General features: G+C 45.0%; 1 protein-coding gene across 1 annotated transcript in view; it reads left to right on the top strand.

Moving 5' to 3' along the window:
• Positions 1-18433, top strand: part of LOC131282030 (glutamate receptor 1-like) — a 69398-nt gene that overhangs the window by 15087 nt on the left and 35878 nt on the right. The window contains exons 2-3 of the mRNA XM_058311412.1: positions 5720-5872; positions 9483-9740. Of these exons, the coding sequence (XP_058167395.1) occupies positions 5720-5872; positions 9483-9740 (411 nt within the window). The remainder of the gene's footprint in view (positions 1-5719; positions 5873-9482; positions 9741-18433) is intronic.

The raw sequence follows: 18433 nt of genomic DNA, 5'->3' as shown, positions 1-18433 counted from the left end.
GCGTCAATGGGTTCCGCAGCTCCGTCACAATCCTGCATCTCGAAAAGCTACCGACACTGGGATCATCGTCACTATCATTATCGTCAGCAGCTGGCCGGTGTGCGAGCGTTCGAGCGTATGGAACTAATTAAATATCATCAATCTAAATTAGGATCTACTGAGCTTATTTTTCTTTTACATACTGCCTTCGAGTAGGAACAGCTAGGCTAACGACGTTTGGACACATTTTGTCGCCAAGGGTTCGGGAGTGTGCGACAACACTTCCCGAAAAAGAAACAAACTATGTGCTTTGGTTAGGTTACTGCCATTTGCACTGTGAGAGCAGTTCCGCTTTTCCTCCACATGCTTTACAGTTCCACAAGCCTTCTTTTTTTGTTTTCGGCAAAACTTCCCTCATACCCCCTTCCAGCCAACAGTCAGCAGAGGAGTCGAGTACGTGCTGTTGTTGATGAGGCAAGCTCGCGAATTTCGCCCCCGACGACGAGTGACTCGCCTAAATATTTCATGAGCCTCCGGTGTCCACCAAACGCTTGGGCGCTCTCTCAACAAATCACCTTCAATTAGATGACGCCATCCAGCTCGGTCACGAGCCGGCTGGTCCCGGGTCACCGGCCACTCTGCGCTGTGATCCAGGCACATCCGGCGGAACATAATCGAATAATGTTGCCACGGAACGGAAGGTGAAATTGGATGGAATGTTGGCCTTTTAGAACACCACCAGGTTCGTAAGGCCCCCAATTTGGGGTTCATCGGTGGCCAACGGTGGCCGTTTGAAGCGCATCGATCCAGGTGGAGTCCAATTTTGTGATGTCGCACAAATTAGATTTCGTCCAGAGTACACGTTCGTATGCTTTGTTTCCTATTGCGTGCTGGAGAGCTTCAAAACTGAAAAAAAAACTTGTTAATTAAAAACACGCTAAGTAGAAGTCTAATGATGTTGCTTTTTAAATCCGCTTAATTTCTCCTCTGTGGTATCAATATTTGCTTCTAACTTAACAGTTTTTGCCAAGCAATGTGAGTGTCCTAGTAAATGCCTTTTGCTATTAAATCATGCTCCGTGGTACCACATTGAGGATATGAAACGTAATGAAAATTACAAGCATCTTACGTGTTTTCAAACATGAAATGACAACATACAAGAACCTGCTCATAGCGAAAATACATGCAAACTGATGAAAATATATTTGGCTAACTGTTTATAGTTACAGACAAAGCGCAGACTGTAAACCATATTTCCGGGCTGTCCGCTAAATAAAACAATCAAAGGAGAATTTTGTTGGCTCCGGAAAGTCACCTAAGAGAGACGTATTTTTGTATCTCAGCTATTTATTTTAATTTTAAAGAAGTTACGTTTCGCTACTATAATCAATTTTACCCTGACCACAGTTGAACACAAAATAATTGGCATCACTGTTTATGATCGTCAAAAGAAAAAATGCAATTACCTAAATGATCCTCTTATGTTTATAATGACGAACCGACTAAGAAAACACACTTACCCCACGTCAAAATTTCCGTGGTAAAGTTAAACATTGTTAATGACTTTTAAATTAGAAGTGTAAGAGCCAATCTTGAGCCCTCATTTACGTATAAATGTGAAAAGCACATTTGACTATCGCACTGTTTAAAATATTGTAGAAGAAGGAATCTATAATAAATTGAACAATATTTTATTTTTCATTCAATTTTAAGCCTGAACCAATAAAGCCTCTACGATCGGTTTTCAAGGCTTTAGTTATAATTTACTTACAAAATTATTATTTATACCAACCAAACGTTGAACAACACTCCATGTTAAGCCGGTACAAGGATGGTCGTAAATTAAACAGCTCGTTTTAATCGATATTACTCATTCTATAAACACTCACCACCCACCGTCCACAAGCTGGTTTGGCGCGACACAAAATGTTTGACTAGCTAAAAGGTCCTCAAGAGCTCCAGCTCGAGGAGAAGCCGGAGCTAAGTAAAACAGTCCTGGACATGAGAGTCGAAAGTCTGTGAGGAAATAATACTCACCCGGTCAATAGTCGTTCCATTAACGGATGCCCCGTTCTTCCGTTGAACGAAGGGCGAAGCGAGAACGATGTTTGAAATAGCAGTCGCTTTCGTGTTTTCTGCTGGTGGTAATTGTAAAATTAATTGTTATTCTGCTAACTGCTGCTTAAGCTCCCCATTTTGTTTACATTCAACCCTTAATAAAAGGTTTATCACTCTAATTCCGAAACAAATACAGCCTCGCAAATGAAGCTGTCTTGCTTACGGAGAATGTAAACCCCTAGGATCGGCCGGCAGTTCGAAATTATTCGAATGATAATGGTAATGGCTTAGGTATTTAACTGTTTGCCCTCGACTCAGCTCCTGGTCGCCTCCTTTAGCTCGCCGAGATGATCAAATTATCTTCTGCAAGGTCTGTACAGCGGTAATTATCCTGGAACGGGCTCATACTAAATGAAGCTACTGAGGAATACTTACAGAAATTTAACAAAGAGATTCACGGTGTATTAGCTACAGGGAGGAAAGTTTATATGAATTGTTAAGGAAATCTAGTCGTAGACCATTGTGCTACCAACCAAAACTACATGAACGACTTATTAACGCTGCATTGAAACTATTTTGTTTTTTGTTTGCTATCTTTGTTCGTTATAATGAGAAAATAATGGTATCTTTTTATTTTACGCCGTGTTTTGCTTGGACACTCAAATCAACGGAAGCACTTCGTCGTCAACACTTGCCCCGATAGTAACATATTTGATTGCTCATCGGAAGTGTATCATCACCGCTGTGTGCTATTCATAATTCAGTAGTCAATAAAAGATTCCGCACTGGCGTGGAGTGCTAACCGCAATTTCATCGTCTTCGTGCTCCCATATCCGACGCCCTGCCCGTTGGCAGCATCTCGTCAAAGTCAATCGAACCAAGCCAACCCGCTACATGCATACATTAATTAAATTCTTCTCACGGCGCGCAATAATCGAGTAGTGTTAGCACTTAATGGTGGCTTAATTGCGAAATTATTATTCGGCGCCTACACACTTAGTGAACCTGTTTAAATTTTCATAACCAATGCTCGGTTTTTGGTTTTTCATGGAAAACACTCGCCTGCCATCCCGTTCAGGCGTGCCTTTTCAGCTTGATCGTATTTTGCCCGACTTTTCAATGCCCTGTGCGCGTCCTCCGTCATCTCTCGCTGGCCCTCGGACGGATGGTGATGGCTTTTGCAAAATTCATCATTCAGAAGCGTCCACCAGCACCGAACAAGAAGACACTCTACGCTCTCTAGCCGAACTGATGCACGGATAGCAGAATTCTTTGGTCGCGGCGGGGAGTGGGATGAAATTTTAATTAATTTTTATCCGTTCCATGAATAGATCGTTTTAAAGCAAGCGATAAGCTGTGGTATTTTTTTATGTATTCCTCCCCACGCGTTCTGGTTCCCACAAAAGGCGGAAAGACAATTGTGTAGTCCCAAGCTTTGGCGAGGGCCCAACATTCCTGATGCTTATGTTTTATCGAGTGATTTTTTTATCTTTTGAATTACCATCGTTTTCACCAGCGGCCCTCACCATAATCCCAATTTTTCGCCGTTAGCAGAACTTTAACTGAGCCGGGTGCTTCAATGCTGTGAATTTCAATTTCGGTCCCAAAATTTGCACAACGCGAATAAATCTGCTCGCCACACCCCAGCGCTGAAGAACGCCTCGGCACCGGAAAGTGACCTCAGAGAACCTGGTTCTGAGAGATCTTGCCTTGCCGCCGGTAGAACGGAAGATTAAACGAACGTACTTAGCATATTTTGAAAGCTAATCAATTAACCAAACAGAACAGCTTATCAACGTCACGGTTTTCCGGGTGATGACCGTTGGTCCATCAAAACACCGGAGTCCATTCAAGGTGTTTTCGGCGCAACACGATAAGCAACTGCCCTCGAAACTGCCGTCCGGGAACCAGTTTGCTTCTTTGATGAAGTTATAATTAACTTTCGAGGGGCGTATAACTCATGGTGTCGGGGTTTGAATCTAATTGCCCGCATGTGTCCTTTTGAGTGAAGCATAAATTTGTAACTACTTTGCAGTCAAAAGGTGCCTCATTATTGATATTAATCACGCTGTGAATATCAAGTATTACAGCCTTTGAACAGATAGCCTTATAATTGACCGATTGTTTGATGGAAAAAATGAAAATGTGTATTTTACAGACTACAGGCAATTAAACTATACCGTAATTCAGCAACAAAATATTTGACTGCTTTAAGATCGGTTTGTTGAACTTTACCACATGCCAACAGACCAAACAAGTATAAAATTATTTGTTATTTGTTATTTTGTTATTTTTGTGTTGTTATGAACTGTTTAAAACGACTAGTGTGAGAAACTGGCTGCGTTATTGCTTTATAAATTGCTCAAAAAATTTCCAGGAGTGTAATAGTCAAAAAGTATTAAAAGTGATATCGTGTAACATAGCGGATTACTCATAGTTTTCATGATCTTAAACTATTAAACGATAGTGAATATTTATCTGATTTTGTTTATTTTGCTTTGAAAGCAGAAGAAAATTTTACGTCAAATTAAACCAAAACAGTTTTCAAATTAAGTGTTGTAAATTTTTTTGACAGCTGCTGCATTACGGTTTGTACTATGGCCTTAACTTTCTACAATCCGTATCATCATTCCTGCTAGCTGTTGTTTCAGTCAACAGTTTGAGATGGAACAAACACCGTTCGTACCGGATCAACTAGAAGTTAACTGTGTACCAGTCAACATATTGTTTATTTCCGTCCCTTCCACTCACACACATCTCGCCCTGGAAAGCCCTTACCTTCGTCCCTGTAGGTTGTAGGAGCCATGCTCAAAATGAAGTCGGGAAATAAAATACGGTACGAATCAACGCGTGGCGTAAACAAGGTATACCGTGTGGTTCGTTAGTCACGCAACAATGTACATCACCTTCGGATGAGCGATTGTGACAATAAGCATCGACCGGCATGAAAACTCTGCTTACCCATAACTGCTCCAACCACCCCTCTTTACATCCCGAGGAGAAAGCAATCCCGGGCCGCACCTCAAATCATAGTCCGGAAATTGTTTTCTGAGCAGTTGAGCTGAGCCGATTTTCCGCTGCGAAATGTGCGTGGCGTGGTTTTTGTAATTTCCTTTTGTTTAACATCTCCGTTCCAGAAGCACCGGTTTCGGTCCCGGCGTGCCCGAAGCTAGCCGAAAGAAACGAAATGGCAAATCAAATGACGTTTGAAAGGCACTTTTTTACCCGACGAATTGCCAGCATTTTGCGTCCCATGCAAAGCAGATTGGAATGGAAATGAGTTCGCTGATGAATGAAATCATGGTTGGCCACATTTGGGAAGCCCGTTTCAGCTTCCGACCGTTTCCACCGAGCGCGAGGGGGCAGGTGCGCCGCTTGGGGGCGGAAACCGGCATCAAATTAGCTGTCGGCCCAATTTGCGTCCCCGGTTAAGCTGGCGGATGATGTTCCGTTGTTACGCTACTGCCGCTTCTTTTGCCTCTAGCCGGCTGGAGAAGCAATTTCATTTCCACCAGTTAACCACAAATAGCTTATGATCTTTCGTTACCGGTAAATGATTGTCTGACTGCTTCACTTTTACCATCTTCCGTTCAATTAGGGTATTGTTTGTATGTTTGCAGATTTCGTTTTCCCATTTTCCCACCACTAATGATCGCTTTCGCGTTGGGTTTTCTCATTTCAGGAGCAATATTCGAACAGGGCACCGACGAGATCCAGTCGGCATTCAAGTTTGCGATGCTCAACCACAACCTGAATGTCACCGCGAGACGTTTTGAGTTGCAGGCGTATGTCGACGTGATCAACACGGCCGACGCCTTCAAGCTCTCCAGACTGAGTAAGTATAGGATGACGCTTCCGCCGTCAACCGTTAAATGTCAGGAATGAAAAGATTGCTGTACTCCTGTGACATCCTGAGACAACGTTTGAAGGGTTTGAGATTTTTAATGGACGCTTATAAACGCATTTTTATTGGATACATATTTGATCAAGTTTATCAAGTAAAAATTGTGTAACAGACACGCGTTCTGTTAGAACTTAGAACGCGCCCTTTACCTTTGACTGTAGCCTGCTTTAGCGTTTTACATAACCCGTTCATTCCGCGTGTTGGAAAAGTTTTCCTTCTCAAGACTTGATTTATACTTTATGGCTATTCCAAGAAAAAAAGTCTCCTGATACAAGAATCAAATGGTTGGTGGCCGTTGATCCATATAAATGTGTTTTTCATCCTGGTTCAACTACATTTTTGTTATACAATTGAATTCAAACGTTGGTTACGAATTTTTGTTTAAATTATTATAAATTCAAAGCTAGCGCTATGTTTACCTGTTAAATCGTTCGATGTGACTCAACCTTAGGAATAACCTTGTTTGTAACGCTATAAATTATGTTTGACATAGAAAACCACAGTTATTTTCAAACAAAGTTTATCGAAATTTTTTACGCCGAAACGCTTTTAACCGATCATTTTGTACCAACTTTATTGGAAACAGCACTTTTCATCCTTTATTTTTAAAAATAAATTACCTAACCAGGACCCATTTCGCGCTTATATTAAAAGTGTATACCGTCAAACAGAAATGTTTAAACACGTTCCAAGCTAACCGTGCGCTTGAGAAGTGTGTTTACAAAAAAGGAAGGTTCAAGTTGATTCTAGGCCTACATTGCGAAATTGTTTACGGCTGTGCACTCAATTTAATGACACACTGTATATTTGTTTTGAATGTTTCATTGGAAGAAAATTTTATTCATTCTCTTCCGCGCCGCGCATCACACACGCACGCCTGCACGCTTTCCAACATCAAATGGAATATTATGCCTACCAGGCGCAAAGTACAGCGCCGTAAAGAAACGCAAAATATCACGCCGGCATACTCGCGGAGATATTTAAATATTTGCCCTTTGAATCGGAATTTCAGATCAAATTGAAATTGCAGCTGACTCATTTCGTTTTTCTATTACAAGTCGCGCGACCAACTTTGGGGAAGAAAAACTTTGAATAAAAATCAACACTGCACACTGGCAGTGAACCTTGGGCCCCGTGTCGAGATCGCTTTGGCGCTGCAAGCTTGTCTACTCATCGATGGTTCGACAGCAACATCCACTCGCAGCTGCTTCCATCGCCCTCCGCCATTTGCTCATACGCTTTTCGCGGCCCGTTTTCCCTTTTGTCTTTGAACTGCTCTTCCGCGGCAGGCGGCAGACAATCAACAGAACTAATTTTATTTGAAGTGCCTGTCTCAAATACACTCTAATGAAAGCGCTTTTGCTGTTCTTGGGCAAACTTCGTCGGCAGCTCCTCCCATCAGCATGCATCACAACTTGCCCTCGCAAGAGCAGAAGGAGCGAAGTCACCGCGCCTCATCATTCTCGACAGCCCTAACCAGCCGCTAATAAATATAGATATGCGTTTTCTTGTGCTCCAGGCGTGTTAGGTGGGGCGCCTTGCAATACAATAACCCTCCTATGGGTTGCTTATTTGTTATGTGTTGCTGTGCGTGCGTGTGTGAGCCACAAAGGAACCGAATTTCAGCATCGCACAACGAAGTCGCCTAACAGGCATCTTGTTCCATTCCGATGCTGCCGCACAGCAAACCAATTCCAAGCCTTCTCGACGCTGTCTTCCGCTGGATAAATACAACTCCCGCTATGGCAAGGAATTGCCTGCGGATGCCCCCGCCCCGCTGCCACCCACCCGGGTGCAAGCTGGCGATGAATGGTAGTATCATTTTATGCGCCGAATGTTTGAAGCCGGCTGACAAACAAAACAGTACTAAATAATGGAAGCATTGGTGGCATTCGCAATTTTCTGCTCGGCAATGCGGACGCGGAATACAACGAAAAGGAAACGCTTTGCCACCATTTTTTGTCTACTTTTCTGGTTTCCTTCCACTCAGAATGTTCTTGGGCGTGCGAGGAAAACTCCTTCCCGTGTGCACATATTTTGAGCAAATGTTTTGGCTAACGAAGGTGGAAATAAATTGAATTCTTCAGTTTGTGTCTCTCGGGTGGCGTCGCTTGCCGGTTGCCTGGTGGGCCGAGGGAAAGGAAACCAACAGTTGAGAAAAAGGGGGGCTCCACTCCGGTCTACGGGAACATGGGAAAAACAGCACACACATACGTACGCCTACGCCCCAGCCAATAAAAATATTAGATACCGTACCGGCGTACCCAAGACACCGGTAGATGGTTGCTTTTGATGAAGTACCGATGCGAAATTAAATTTGGGCCGCTTGTTTTGCATTAATTGAATAACGAGCGAATACATAAAAGGGTTGCGGGATCGTAGCGCCGGAGCAATTAAAGCAAATAATTTATGCTACATGTTTGTTTCCTCCGCTCTTTGGAGTGTTTGTTATCCCAAAATATAGCCACCCGGCTGGGAAGGTGAACATTTCAATATGTTTTATCACCTTAATTAGAAAATTCGCTATAGAAGTCTCTACGGAACTGGCAATTATCTCACAAACATACTTTTTCACAAGGATGCTTCTTTTCTAAGAGCTAGTTTCGAATGAAAACTAATTATTATTCCAACAAAAGTATTTCGCGAGTTCAGAAATGCTATATCAAAAACGCTATTTCTAAGCTCAATTACGTTCATGAAGGATTATTATGATTACTCAATGTAGTCCCAAGGTGATTCCTTCATCTTTGCTTGTTGGGGGGCTTTGGGAAGATTCCAATCTTCCCTCGTGCCAGTGGCCCGGGTCGAAGATGATCTTTTCAAAGATTTAGGAGGGGCAATTCGATCAAATCGAACCAATCGACGCTGGATGGAGCCCGCGGGCCATATAATATTGTTTCATCAGTGCGTTATGTGGTGTGAAACGGCCCGAACCATCGTCTTGGCATTTGTGACACGAGAGGAGCTACCTTCAGTTCTTCCAGCATGTCAGACTAACAAGCGCGTGTCATAATGGGATTAAATTCTTCCCAGCCCCTTCTTCCAGCAGCCAGTTCTCCTTACACGAAGCACACTGCCGTCAGTGCCGCTAGTGGAACTACCTGCTATAGGGCCCGGGAAAAGTGACCAACCAACAAACCATGTTGGCACAAACTCATCTTCATCCTCATAAGAGCCTCGTCTCGCCTTTATTGCCACACGCGCCCCAGCAGGCGAACGCGTGCCGGTTGAAAATAATTCCATTTGTCACAAGGCATCACCTTCGCCGACAGCGAGGGCACACCTGCGCCTCAAGAAGTCAACACCGTCAGCATCAGACCGTGCATTTCGATTAGAATACGTTAGCATTTCGTTTTCCCTTTCATTTCTGTTTCCTTTCGCCATAACTCTACCAACGTTTACTTCTTATGGCATCATCTGCTAACTTTTGATCATCGTTGACTTGCGCCGGGGGCGGTAACTGAATTTATCAAACCACCACGAACACCATCACCAACTCTTGCCTTTTTACTCTCTCCTCCTCCTCCTCCTCCTTCGACAGTTTGCAACCAATTCTCCCGCGGCGTGTTCGCGATGCTCGGAGCCGTCTCGCCGGATTCCTTCGACACGCTGCACTCGTACAGCAACACCTTCCAGATGCCGTTCGTGACGCCCTGGTTCCCGGAGAAGGTGCTGACGCCGTCGTCCGGATTCCTCGACTTTGCCATCAGCATGCGGCCCGACTACTATCAGGCCATCATCGACACGGTACGCTACTACGGTTGGGATCGGATCATCTACATGTACGACTCGCATGATGGTAAGTAGAAACAATGTTTCGTTAAAAACAAAAAAAAAGAAAAAGACAACCCCTAACAAACAAAATAAGTCCTTTCTGCGTGAGCTTCGCTTGCGTTTATCAAAATACGCTTCTATTGGTTCATCGTCACTTTTATTTGGGAAACACTTCCATGATACAACGGTTGAGTAACAATTTTGGAAGCTATTTATCTGATAAACGCTTTCTCACGCTATGTACGCTTTTCATAATAAGTTATGTTGCTGAGTAATCAATCAATCGAGCGCTTTCCATTCGATTGAACAGAACAACTAGTACTTTATCAAAACTTGAGACACTGATCCGATCAACAGCTAAGAAACACATGGTTATCACCTCACGGCGTTTGCAAAATCGCCAACAATTTATTCCAATATACTGCGTTTTCAATTTGGTACACTCGACATCCCCAAAAATCGTACATCGTTACGAACACATGTCCCAACGAATGGCAAGTTAACTGAAATTATCCAAACAATAACATAACTTGTTGAGTTCGTGCCACACACGGGACTGCTACTGAGGGTGGCCTGGCTCCAAGCATGCTCCCAGCACCGCATGTACATTATTCCCATGCATACCAAAAACAAACACAAACTTTTACGCCCGCTCAATCTAGAACGTTCGGAAGAAGTAGAAAAAGTGCCTGCAAATGGGAGGGGCTTGGACAATCTATAGCTCGCTTTATGCAGAACCGTTCTGACGTGATCGGTTATCGGAAACCTCTTCCGTACCAAACACGAACCGGAAGTGCTACTCAGGCTCATACTTTGTTTCATGCACCCTTGCAACTGGTGTATATTTTTTGGGGTTTCATGTTATGGTGATGTGGGCTGCCCTCTAACGACAGCTTGGCACAGGGATGTATGCCTGCGGAGTGGATATGTGGCTAGTTGAAGGCTTGGCGTTGTCGAGTGGGTTCCACCTAACAATATACGCCGTCTTAAGCCGATCACAATGGACTCTCAGAAGTTCCTGAAGGCCTGATCCGAGCGATATGAAGCAGGCGAATCGCTTCTCAGTGGGTTGCTGAAGCGCCTAAAGCACTAGCTCCAGCAAGTCCTTCGGTGTTTGGAACCGATTGTCAGAAAAACAATGTTCGGTCCGATGCAAATAGACAGCACTTCCGTGCAGTTCGACTCATGCGAATGTACCCTAATTGAAAAAGTTTCATTCTAGTGCTTTGTTTTTCCCATTGCCCGCACACGAAGACGTAAATAGACATAGGGTTTTTTCCTGTTTGGTTTTCAGAGCACATATGGATCAAGGCTTGAGCTACTTAATTTCAATCTGCTTTGCAGCAGAAAGAAGACGACTTACGAGTATGTGCAGATTTTTTCGCATCAAAATGATCACAAAATAAATTCAGCTCTCAAACGAAAATCAGTTGCAAAATGTCATATAGTTAGTTCTCTTCAAAAATCACGTTAAAATTGAAGTTAAAAAAGATTTTGAAAACCCGTTAGAATTTAGCTAAACGGTCCAGTATAAGTTTTGATTAACGCTTCACGTTGCTTGTCGTAAGCAAAGACAAATTTTCTCATTTTATAATTAGTGTGTGTGTAAATATATATTTAAAAAACCATCTCTCAAGATTTATGATTCATGAGGGCAGCTTTTTTTTGCATTACGTGTGACGCAAATATACCAATATTTTTGGCATAATCCTCGGCACAGAAAACGAATAAGCACAGGCTGAAACGCCAAACTGTAAGCCTAAGCACAAGGTTAGGCGTTCAATCGTACATGGACCTGCATCAGTGTATGCTGCATAGCAATGGTTGTTCAGTTATTTCTGCAACGCCAACACATCTTTCAAACATCGAGTTGAAGGCAGTGTCTCTTGAAAGGATTATACTATTTTGCACGTGCAGCCGAAGCGTTTTTCTGTCGATTTTCATTTGCTGTCACTCGTTCAATACTATGAGGAGTGCGGGTGTACGGCTCGTGCAGTAAGAGGCGCACAGTATGGCAAACCACAAAAGCACAACTTCCCCTCGGGTGTGCACCGAACATCTGGTCTGTTCGGTCTTAACCACACAATATGCAGAGAAAAGCTCACCAAACCCGACCCAGCAAGTAAAACAAACTGCATCGTCTATTAGGACGATCTTGCATCTGACGTTTGCGGAGTTGAGACACAAAGATGGTGCTCGCTATGCCGATATTGAATAAAAATTCCGTTTATGTGAAAATAACACACGTTGCACATGAACTGCGATTTTAAAAATCGAGTAAAATATATTCGGAAACTGTCCATGTAGAAGCTCTCAAAAATGTATTCTCAATAGAAAGGCTCAACAGTCCAATTTAAAGCGACCGCTTGTTCTTGACTATAGAACAAAACACAGTAGTACCAAATGAAAATCAAAGCGCAACTTATGCACTATCTTTCGCAGTTTTAATTCTGCTCTGTACTACTTCGAATTGGCAGATGTTCGCCAAAGGCTTTTCTGCAATTCAGACTAAACGTCAGTTGAGTTCGATTCTTCAATAAAGGCATACCAATACTAGGGGCCGTAGTGATGAGACGGCTTCCGGGGTAGGTTAGCGTAAAGAAGGGCAACAAATTGCATTCCAAAGTTTAACTGCATGCAGTCGCCTTGATGCTATTGCTTCTCTGCTTCCCGGTTCAGCGGTTAAGACTTGCTGCAGTAGTCCAACTTTTGCGGCCAAATATACCGCCGCACAGCAAAACTCCGCCATTAAACTAGGCCACCGGTACCTAGTACCGGGCTCGATAAATATATTTCCGATAAATATTCAATATCATCGACCGAAGAAAGATCTCACAAATATCGTAGCACAAGGATTAGTTTGCCCACAGCGCAAACTTTATCCACGAGGAACAGGGACAAGCGCGTGGTGAAGGTGGTCGGAGAAAATCGGTTTCCGACAGAAATATAATTGTTTCATCATTCCATTGCGAATCGCCCAAAGCCCTGTTAGGCAACTCGATCCTTTCCTTGCCAAGAAAAGGGCTGAAGGCTGCCGAGCAATTATTTTTCTCCAATCAGTTTCATACCCATTTTTTCTGCAAATCTGCAAATGCAGCTTTTCCGCAATATTTACTCGATCGATTGTTTGAAGATTTAATTTAAAGACTTATGCTGGCGTTGGCATATCCACTATTTCTTGTTGACTATGGTACGGAAAAAAAGGAAATTCACTCTACACAACGTCGCACCACATGTAAGAATGTTGTCGGCAAACTGATTTGGCGCGAAATATTACAAATCCAGCATTTGCAGAGCAAATCGAAGCAAATTTTTCTCCATGTTTCATAAAGTTCAACTTGTACGACCGTTGAATAAATTGTGTTACATATCTTGCCCGACCGTCAAAACAGCATCAAATAATGACACAGTGCAACACCACAACTTCTGCCTCGCTGACGTTGTTTTGCGTCCATGGCGCTTCCAACGAGGGCGGGCCCGTTGCTGACTTCCGGTTGGCAGGAAGTGGTGCAACAACCGGCCGAACTTCCTGGCCTAGCTTTCAGCACAGCTCTGCAGCTGTAAATGCACCCGGTGTGCAGCGGAAATAATATTCTCGGCAAACTGTCGGCACCCCCGACGGACCCGGTTGCATCCATTCGTCAGCGATGCAACTTTGTGCGGCAGGAAGTCGAGCGGACAAGCAAAATCGTACTTTAAATCTCATTTCCCCGGGCACATTGCCCCGTGGCCGGAAAAACGAGGTAGAGCGTTTCCCTTGCCTTAAGGCGGGAGTTACTGCTCGTTTCGCGATGCAAAATCCTTGCCCCGAGCTGGTCGTGGATGAAGTCTAGTAGTGCGCCCTCAAGCGTAAACTGTAATATTTTTGAAAGCGTGTAGGTGTTTGCAAAAATGTTAAGTTCGCAGAAGAGTTTTATCGGAAAGCAGGAAACGGCTTAGCTTGAACTGGTCACGTAGCCAACTTCGACTAAGTAAATTTGCGACGAAAAACGCCTTTCAGTGTTCTTTTGACATTTCACTCCCGTGAGGACCGGCCATCCTGCGCGAGTTCCGCCGAAGACGGGCCTACTGGATCCATAAGATAATGTACGTCATCCGTCGGGTGGCGAGGTCGTCTCGCAAACGGGAATATTTATTGCTGCAGCACGGTCGCTGTCACGGTGGCTTAGAACCCGCGGAAAAGCTGGAGCAGGAAAGACAGCGGCACGGTCCGCAAATGGAAATCCTCCGGGAGGACAAAACATCTCTCATTTGCGTTCGGAAGCTACCCAAATATAGCAGTCCTTTCTGCCTCATGAAGCGGGCGGTCGGCGAGAGGAGCTCACCAAAATGGGACCGAGGCCGGCGGAAAATGCCGCCCAGACGGTGCTTCATCATCGTCAGCGCAATGTTTTAGCTTGTTTAGACTGCAGATATGAAATTACGCCCGGGCCCGCGCGGGCACGCTTTGATGCGGGCTTTGCTGGGAGGTAGTTTGAGGGGGGGTGATGACCCTTTCATCCTGCGGGGTAAGGCGTAGGACGGGCGCACGCGGGTAGATCACTCACGCTGAAAAGGACTTCAACAGCGTAGATGAAATGAAAACACGGACCAAGAACAAATGCAAACATTAAGCACCGACCGTTTCGGGGAGGGGGGTAGACGGAAGGAAGCACGAAGCAGCCCAAGAGTGGAAGGATGCAGCAAAAAAAAGAGGGAACATCCTGGCCGAGCAACTAAACAGGTACACAGCTCAACGGTCGCCTTTGTCTAGCTCCGGTCCCGGGACATTCGGGATGGGATTTATCACACCGTCACGCCAAGCCAAGAGTGAGGCATCTCGTGGAAAGACTAAATTGCACCCTTCTTTCTCAAGTTGGCACGAGCCGGGGCATCAGGAGTTTAGGGGATTAGCTAGTGGATTGCGCCGCGGTGCCCGGTTCATCTTCAAGTCGACGCCCGGCCGTGACGTTGCACGTTTGGCCGCATGAAGTTAGATGAATGGCACTGCGCTGAATGGTGCTCCAGTGTGTGCGTTCTTCTCTGCCAAGACAAATGGCACTCCTCCCGGTGAGGACAACGCGCTGGGTAGGTAGGTGACTTTTTGAAGTGACAGCCAGCATTGAACATGCGTTTTACGATGACATTCGCCACTAGTGTGAATGTAGCACGAGCACGGAGCAACAACGATCCGGGCTCATTGCCGTCTTTGTGTGCGCTTCTTGTGCACTTCCGACGAAGAATTGTGATTAACACTTAGCCGAAACAATATAAACTTCAGCACTATAACAACTCCGCCCGGGTGTTGGAGGTGTTGGATAAATCCGCCAACATAATCCGGGGCTGCATTAATTGAAATCCACAGCTGAACCGCCCCATACGTTCGCCGAGTGAACCTTAGAGCGTGACTTCTCAAGCTGACAGATAAGAGATGGCACTACGTAGGGGCCTTAATTATGTGTCGGCTTCGCACAGCGTACACATACATAGTTTCAGTGGCAAATGGTAAGCATTTACGCACTTTTTATGTTGCACTTCAAGAAGCGAGCGCCCGTACTTTAAAGCACCGTATGGTGAAAATCTAGTCTGTGTATTTCCACGCTTAGCAGTTTCGTTTATGAACCTCCGTAAAGTTAAGAGCTGCGTGTCTGCACAGCATTCCAAATGATTCCAGCTTAGCAGTTCAAGTTGGGATTCTTGCGTAAAGAAAGTTGTATTCTCTTCCATTTAATACCGCCAGATCGTAATCGAATCTAGCACGGAAAACTTTTCCACACACACACACACATAACATGATAACATACTCATGGCGAAGGCCAAAGGTATCTGCTATGTCGATAGAAACATTGGCACATTTGCAAGCGACAGCCCGCTTCGATAACTCAACCAGCTGCCGCAAGCGCTTTTCCATACACACGCACGCGTGCAACCGCATCAATTTTCATCTTCCTCCCAACATGACGAGCGCCACTCTGTCGATAGCATACTGTCCCTCTACCACCCGAGCCCACCCTTCCGGGCTTCCCCCCATTTCCTGCACGATCTCCGGTCGCACGCCGGATCCAGGAAAATGGCCATCATTTTCCAATATTTATTGTAGTTTTATGTTAAATATCAGTGCCATGATTTATGCAGTCCCATTTCCCCACCCAACCCTCTCTCGCCGGCAGAAACGGTACGTTCGGGTGCTTTCCCGCTCTCGAAGCTTCACGCTGACGACTTTGGAGATTGGTTCTTTTTTTCCCCACTCGTTGTTGCTTTTTCCCGTCCCCCACCGTCACACACGGTCCAAGTTCTGAAGTACGAGAGCTTACGCGGATTTTCGGTGGCGCTTCGGGTGAAAACCGCGAATGCTTTCCCCCCGTAGCCGTTTCGGCGCTGAGTAATGAAAACACGTATTCGTACTTTGTGACAGATCATCAGTGGCTGATAAAGTCAAATTTCTACAAATTGCGACGGTCGACGGGTGTGAGTGCGTGCGCGGAGGAGTGGGAAAGGATTTTCGATGGATTTATTTTCTTTTTTACTTTGGCCGCGATGGAAAGAGTCCCACGCTCTTATTGCTTCGGGTGCGATAAGACGAGTCATTTTGCATGTCGCTATGTCGCGTAAGCACACGCGCGCAGACACACACGCACACACGCATTACCGGGGGCAACACGATCATGATCCGGCCGCCCTATGGTGTCACGCGGGCGTTTGTTGGATTGTTGTTTCTGAGGGAGTTTATGTAAATTCGTTGTAAGCCTAATCTCGGCTCGTTCATAACTCATATCAGTCAGAAAGGGGGGTAAAACACACACATACACAAACACACACAAGCACTCACAAATCACCGAAGCGTCATAAAATGGGGAGAAAGGAACCTCGCCAACTAGCACCAGTTAAGATAGATGCTGCGTACGAACAGATTGCTCCAACGGCGCTCCATTCTCGGCGTTAGCGGCTTAATAAATCATCGTTAAATTGATTCATCCGCGACGTGGGCCAAAGTATCATGGCGGTGGTAAAAGTTTTCTATCTTTTCGGAAAAACACCGTTGCACGTGTAGCTGCCACTCTGTTGACAAATCTTTCGCCAGCAAAATATGACCCCCGCTTCATCGGCTCGCGTTGGAGTACCGTGACTTCGGTGATATGCTCGTAATAAATGAAACATTCTTAAAAATACAGGATGACCTAGTTAAGCTTTAAAATATAAGGGAAAATTCCTTTTGCTATCATATAAAAACCGCAAAATATTAAACACACTGCACCAATATTGTTAAGCGCGGTGAGGCGACAGTACAACGTGACTTGCCGCATCCACTTCGTTTCATTTTGTTTATGCATAATATTTTCATTATTCATCGTACATATGCTACCGCACCATCCGCACCGGAAAGTATTTAATATGTGTTGAAGGCGTAAAGAGCCATTGACAGATACTTTCAGCGTGTACGCGGCCGCCGGTTCAAAGAGTACGTGATGAAAGTGGCGCAATGGCATGAACGTGAAACCTTTCTGCAGGGGATATTATGTGAGAAGCCCCACAGACACACACACACACACACAAACGTGTGCGAGGAATTGTGAATAGCATTATCAGAAATGAAATAATTTAGAGGACGAGAAAAAAAAGAGCTGTATCTTTTGATGTGCGCTCGATACACGACGGATCGCCTTGCATCGCTTGAGCATACTTTGGCAAAAGTTGCTCCTGTGCTCCCGTTTTTCGGAAACTGCTCAACTTTGGCCGGGACCGGCTAAATGTCTGGCGAAAAACTTACATGGCTGGCACCACCGGCAACGGCTCTGGAATGCGAACCAACAGGACGAAGCTGAGGATTGCCTACCGCACCTTACCTTTCTGCTGCCGCAAGATTCCACCGAGCCCTCGTAAGCGAAGGATAATATTTTCTCCCGTCAAGGTGGGCGTGTAAAACTTTCCCCATTATCGTCCCATTTGGCATTCCGGAGGACAGGATCAAAACCGACGCCTTGTTGTCGTCGTCTTCGTTGGCCTCTTGTTTTTTTTTTTTCATGTCGTGCGCTTACCAGGAAGACCGCATGGCTCCGGTGGAGATAAATCACGGGCCCCGTCGTAGAACATGGTTGTGGGATGCCACAGCGATGCTGTTCCGGGGGGTTCCGGCGATGTCCGACCAGTTCCGAGACACGCAACAGTCTCAGAAGGTCGGGAACAAATGGTGAACCCAACGTCTACGGGAGGTTGGAGGGAGGATGTCCAGATGTGTCGATGAATGTGACTTCCGGCTTGGATGCACTCCTCAACCACCTCACCCGCACCCGGTACTTTTGATCTTCGCTGGCAAGATGTGAAGGATTACACAAAATTTCTACCACATTCCAGGAGAACGAGTTCATTCCACGTACCCAAAATGGTTAAGCTAACATTCAGCATGGTCTTTTCGTGTTGCTACTGGCTACTTTGGGCTTCGCTATGGGCAAATGGCGACCCTGTCGGGTACCGGTCTATTCATAGGGGTTTCAGTACCACGAGGTAGAGTGTTTTGAGAGTGATAACGCTTTTCAAAGAGGTCAAAGATGCAGCCAACCAGTCCTTATCCCATCCTTTTGGACATCGTACCCATGGTATCAAATTATACATCAGTTCAAAAGGATGAAGTAAGAGTTGAAATTATGGTTAAATTTTAACACAAGCCAGTTTTCTTAACAATCTGCAATTCAACTAAGTGTCACTTCAATACACACATCGCAACGATGTAAAACGATTGCA

Source organism: Anopheles ziemanni, chromosome 2, assembly GCF_943734765.1.
Source record: "Anopheles ziemanni chromosome 2, idAnoZiCoDA_A2_x.2, whole genome shotgun sequence".
NCBI classification, from domain to species: Eukaryota; Metazoa; Arthropoda; class Insecta; order Diptera; family Culicidae; genus Anopheles; species Anopheles ziemanni.
The sequence above is the reverse complement of the archived record's forward strand: the minus strand, read 5'-3'. Positions and strand labels throughout refer to the sequence as shown.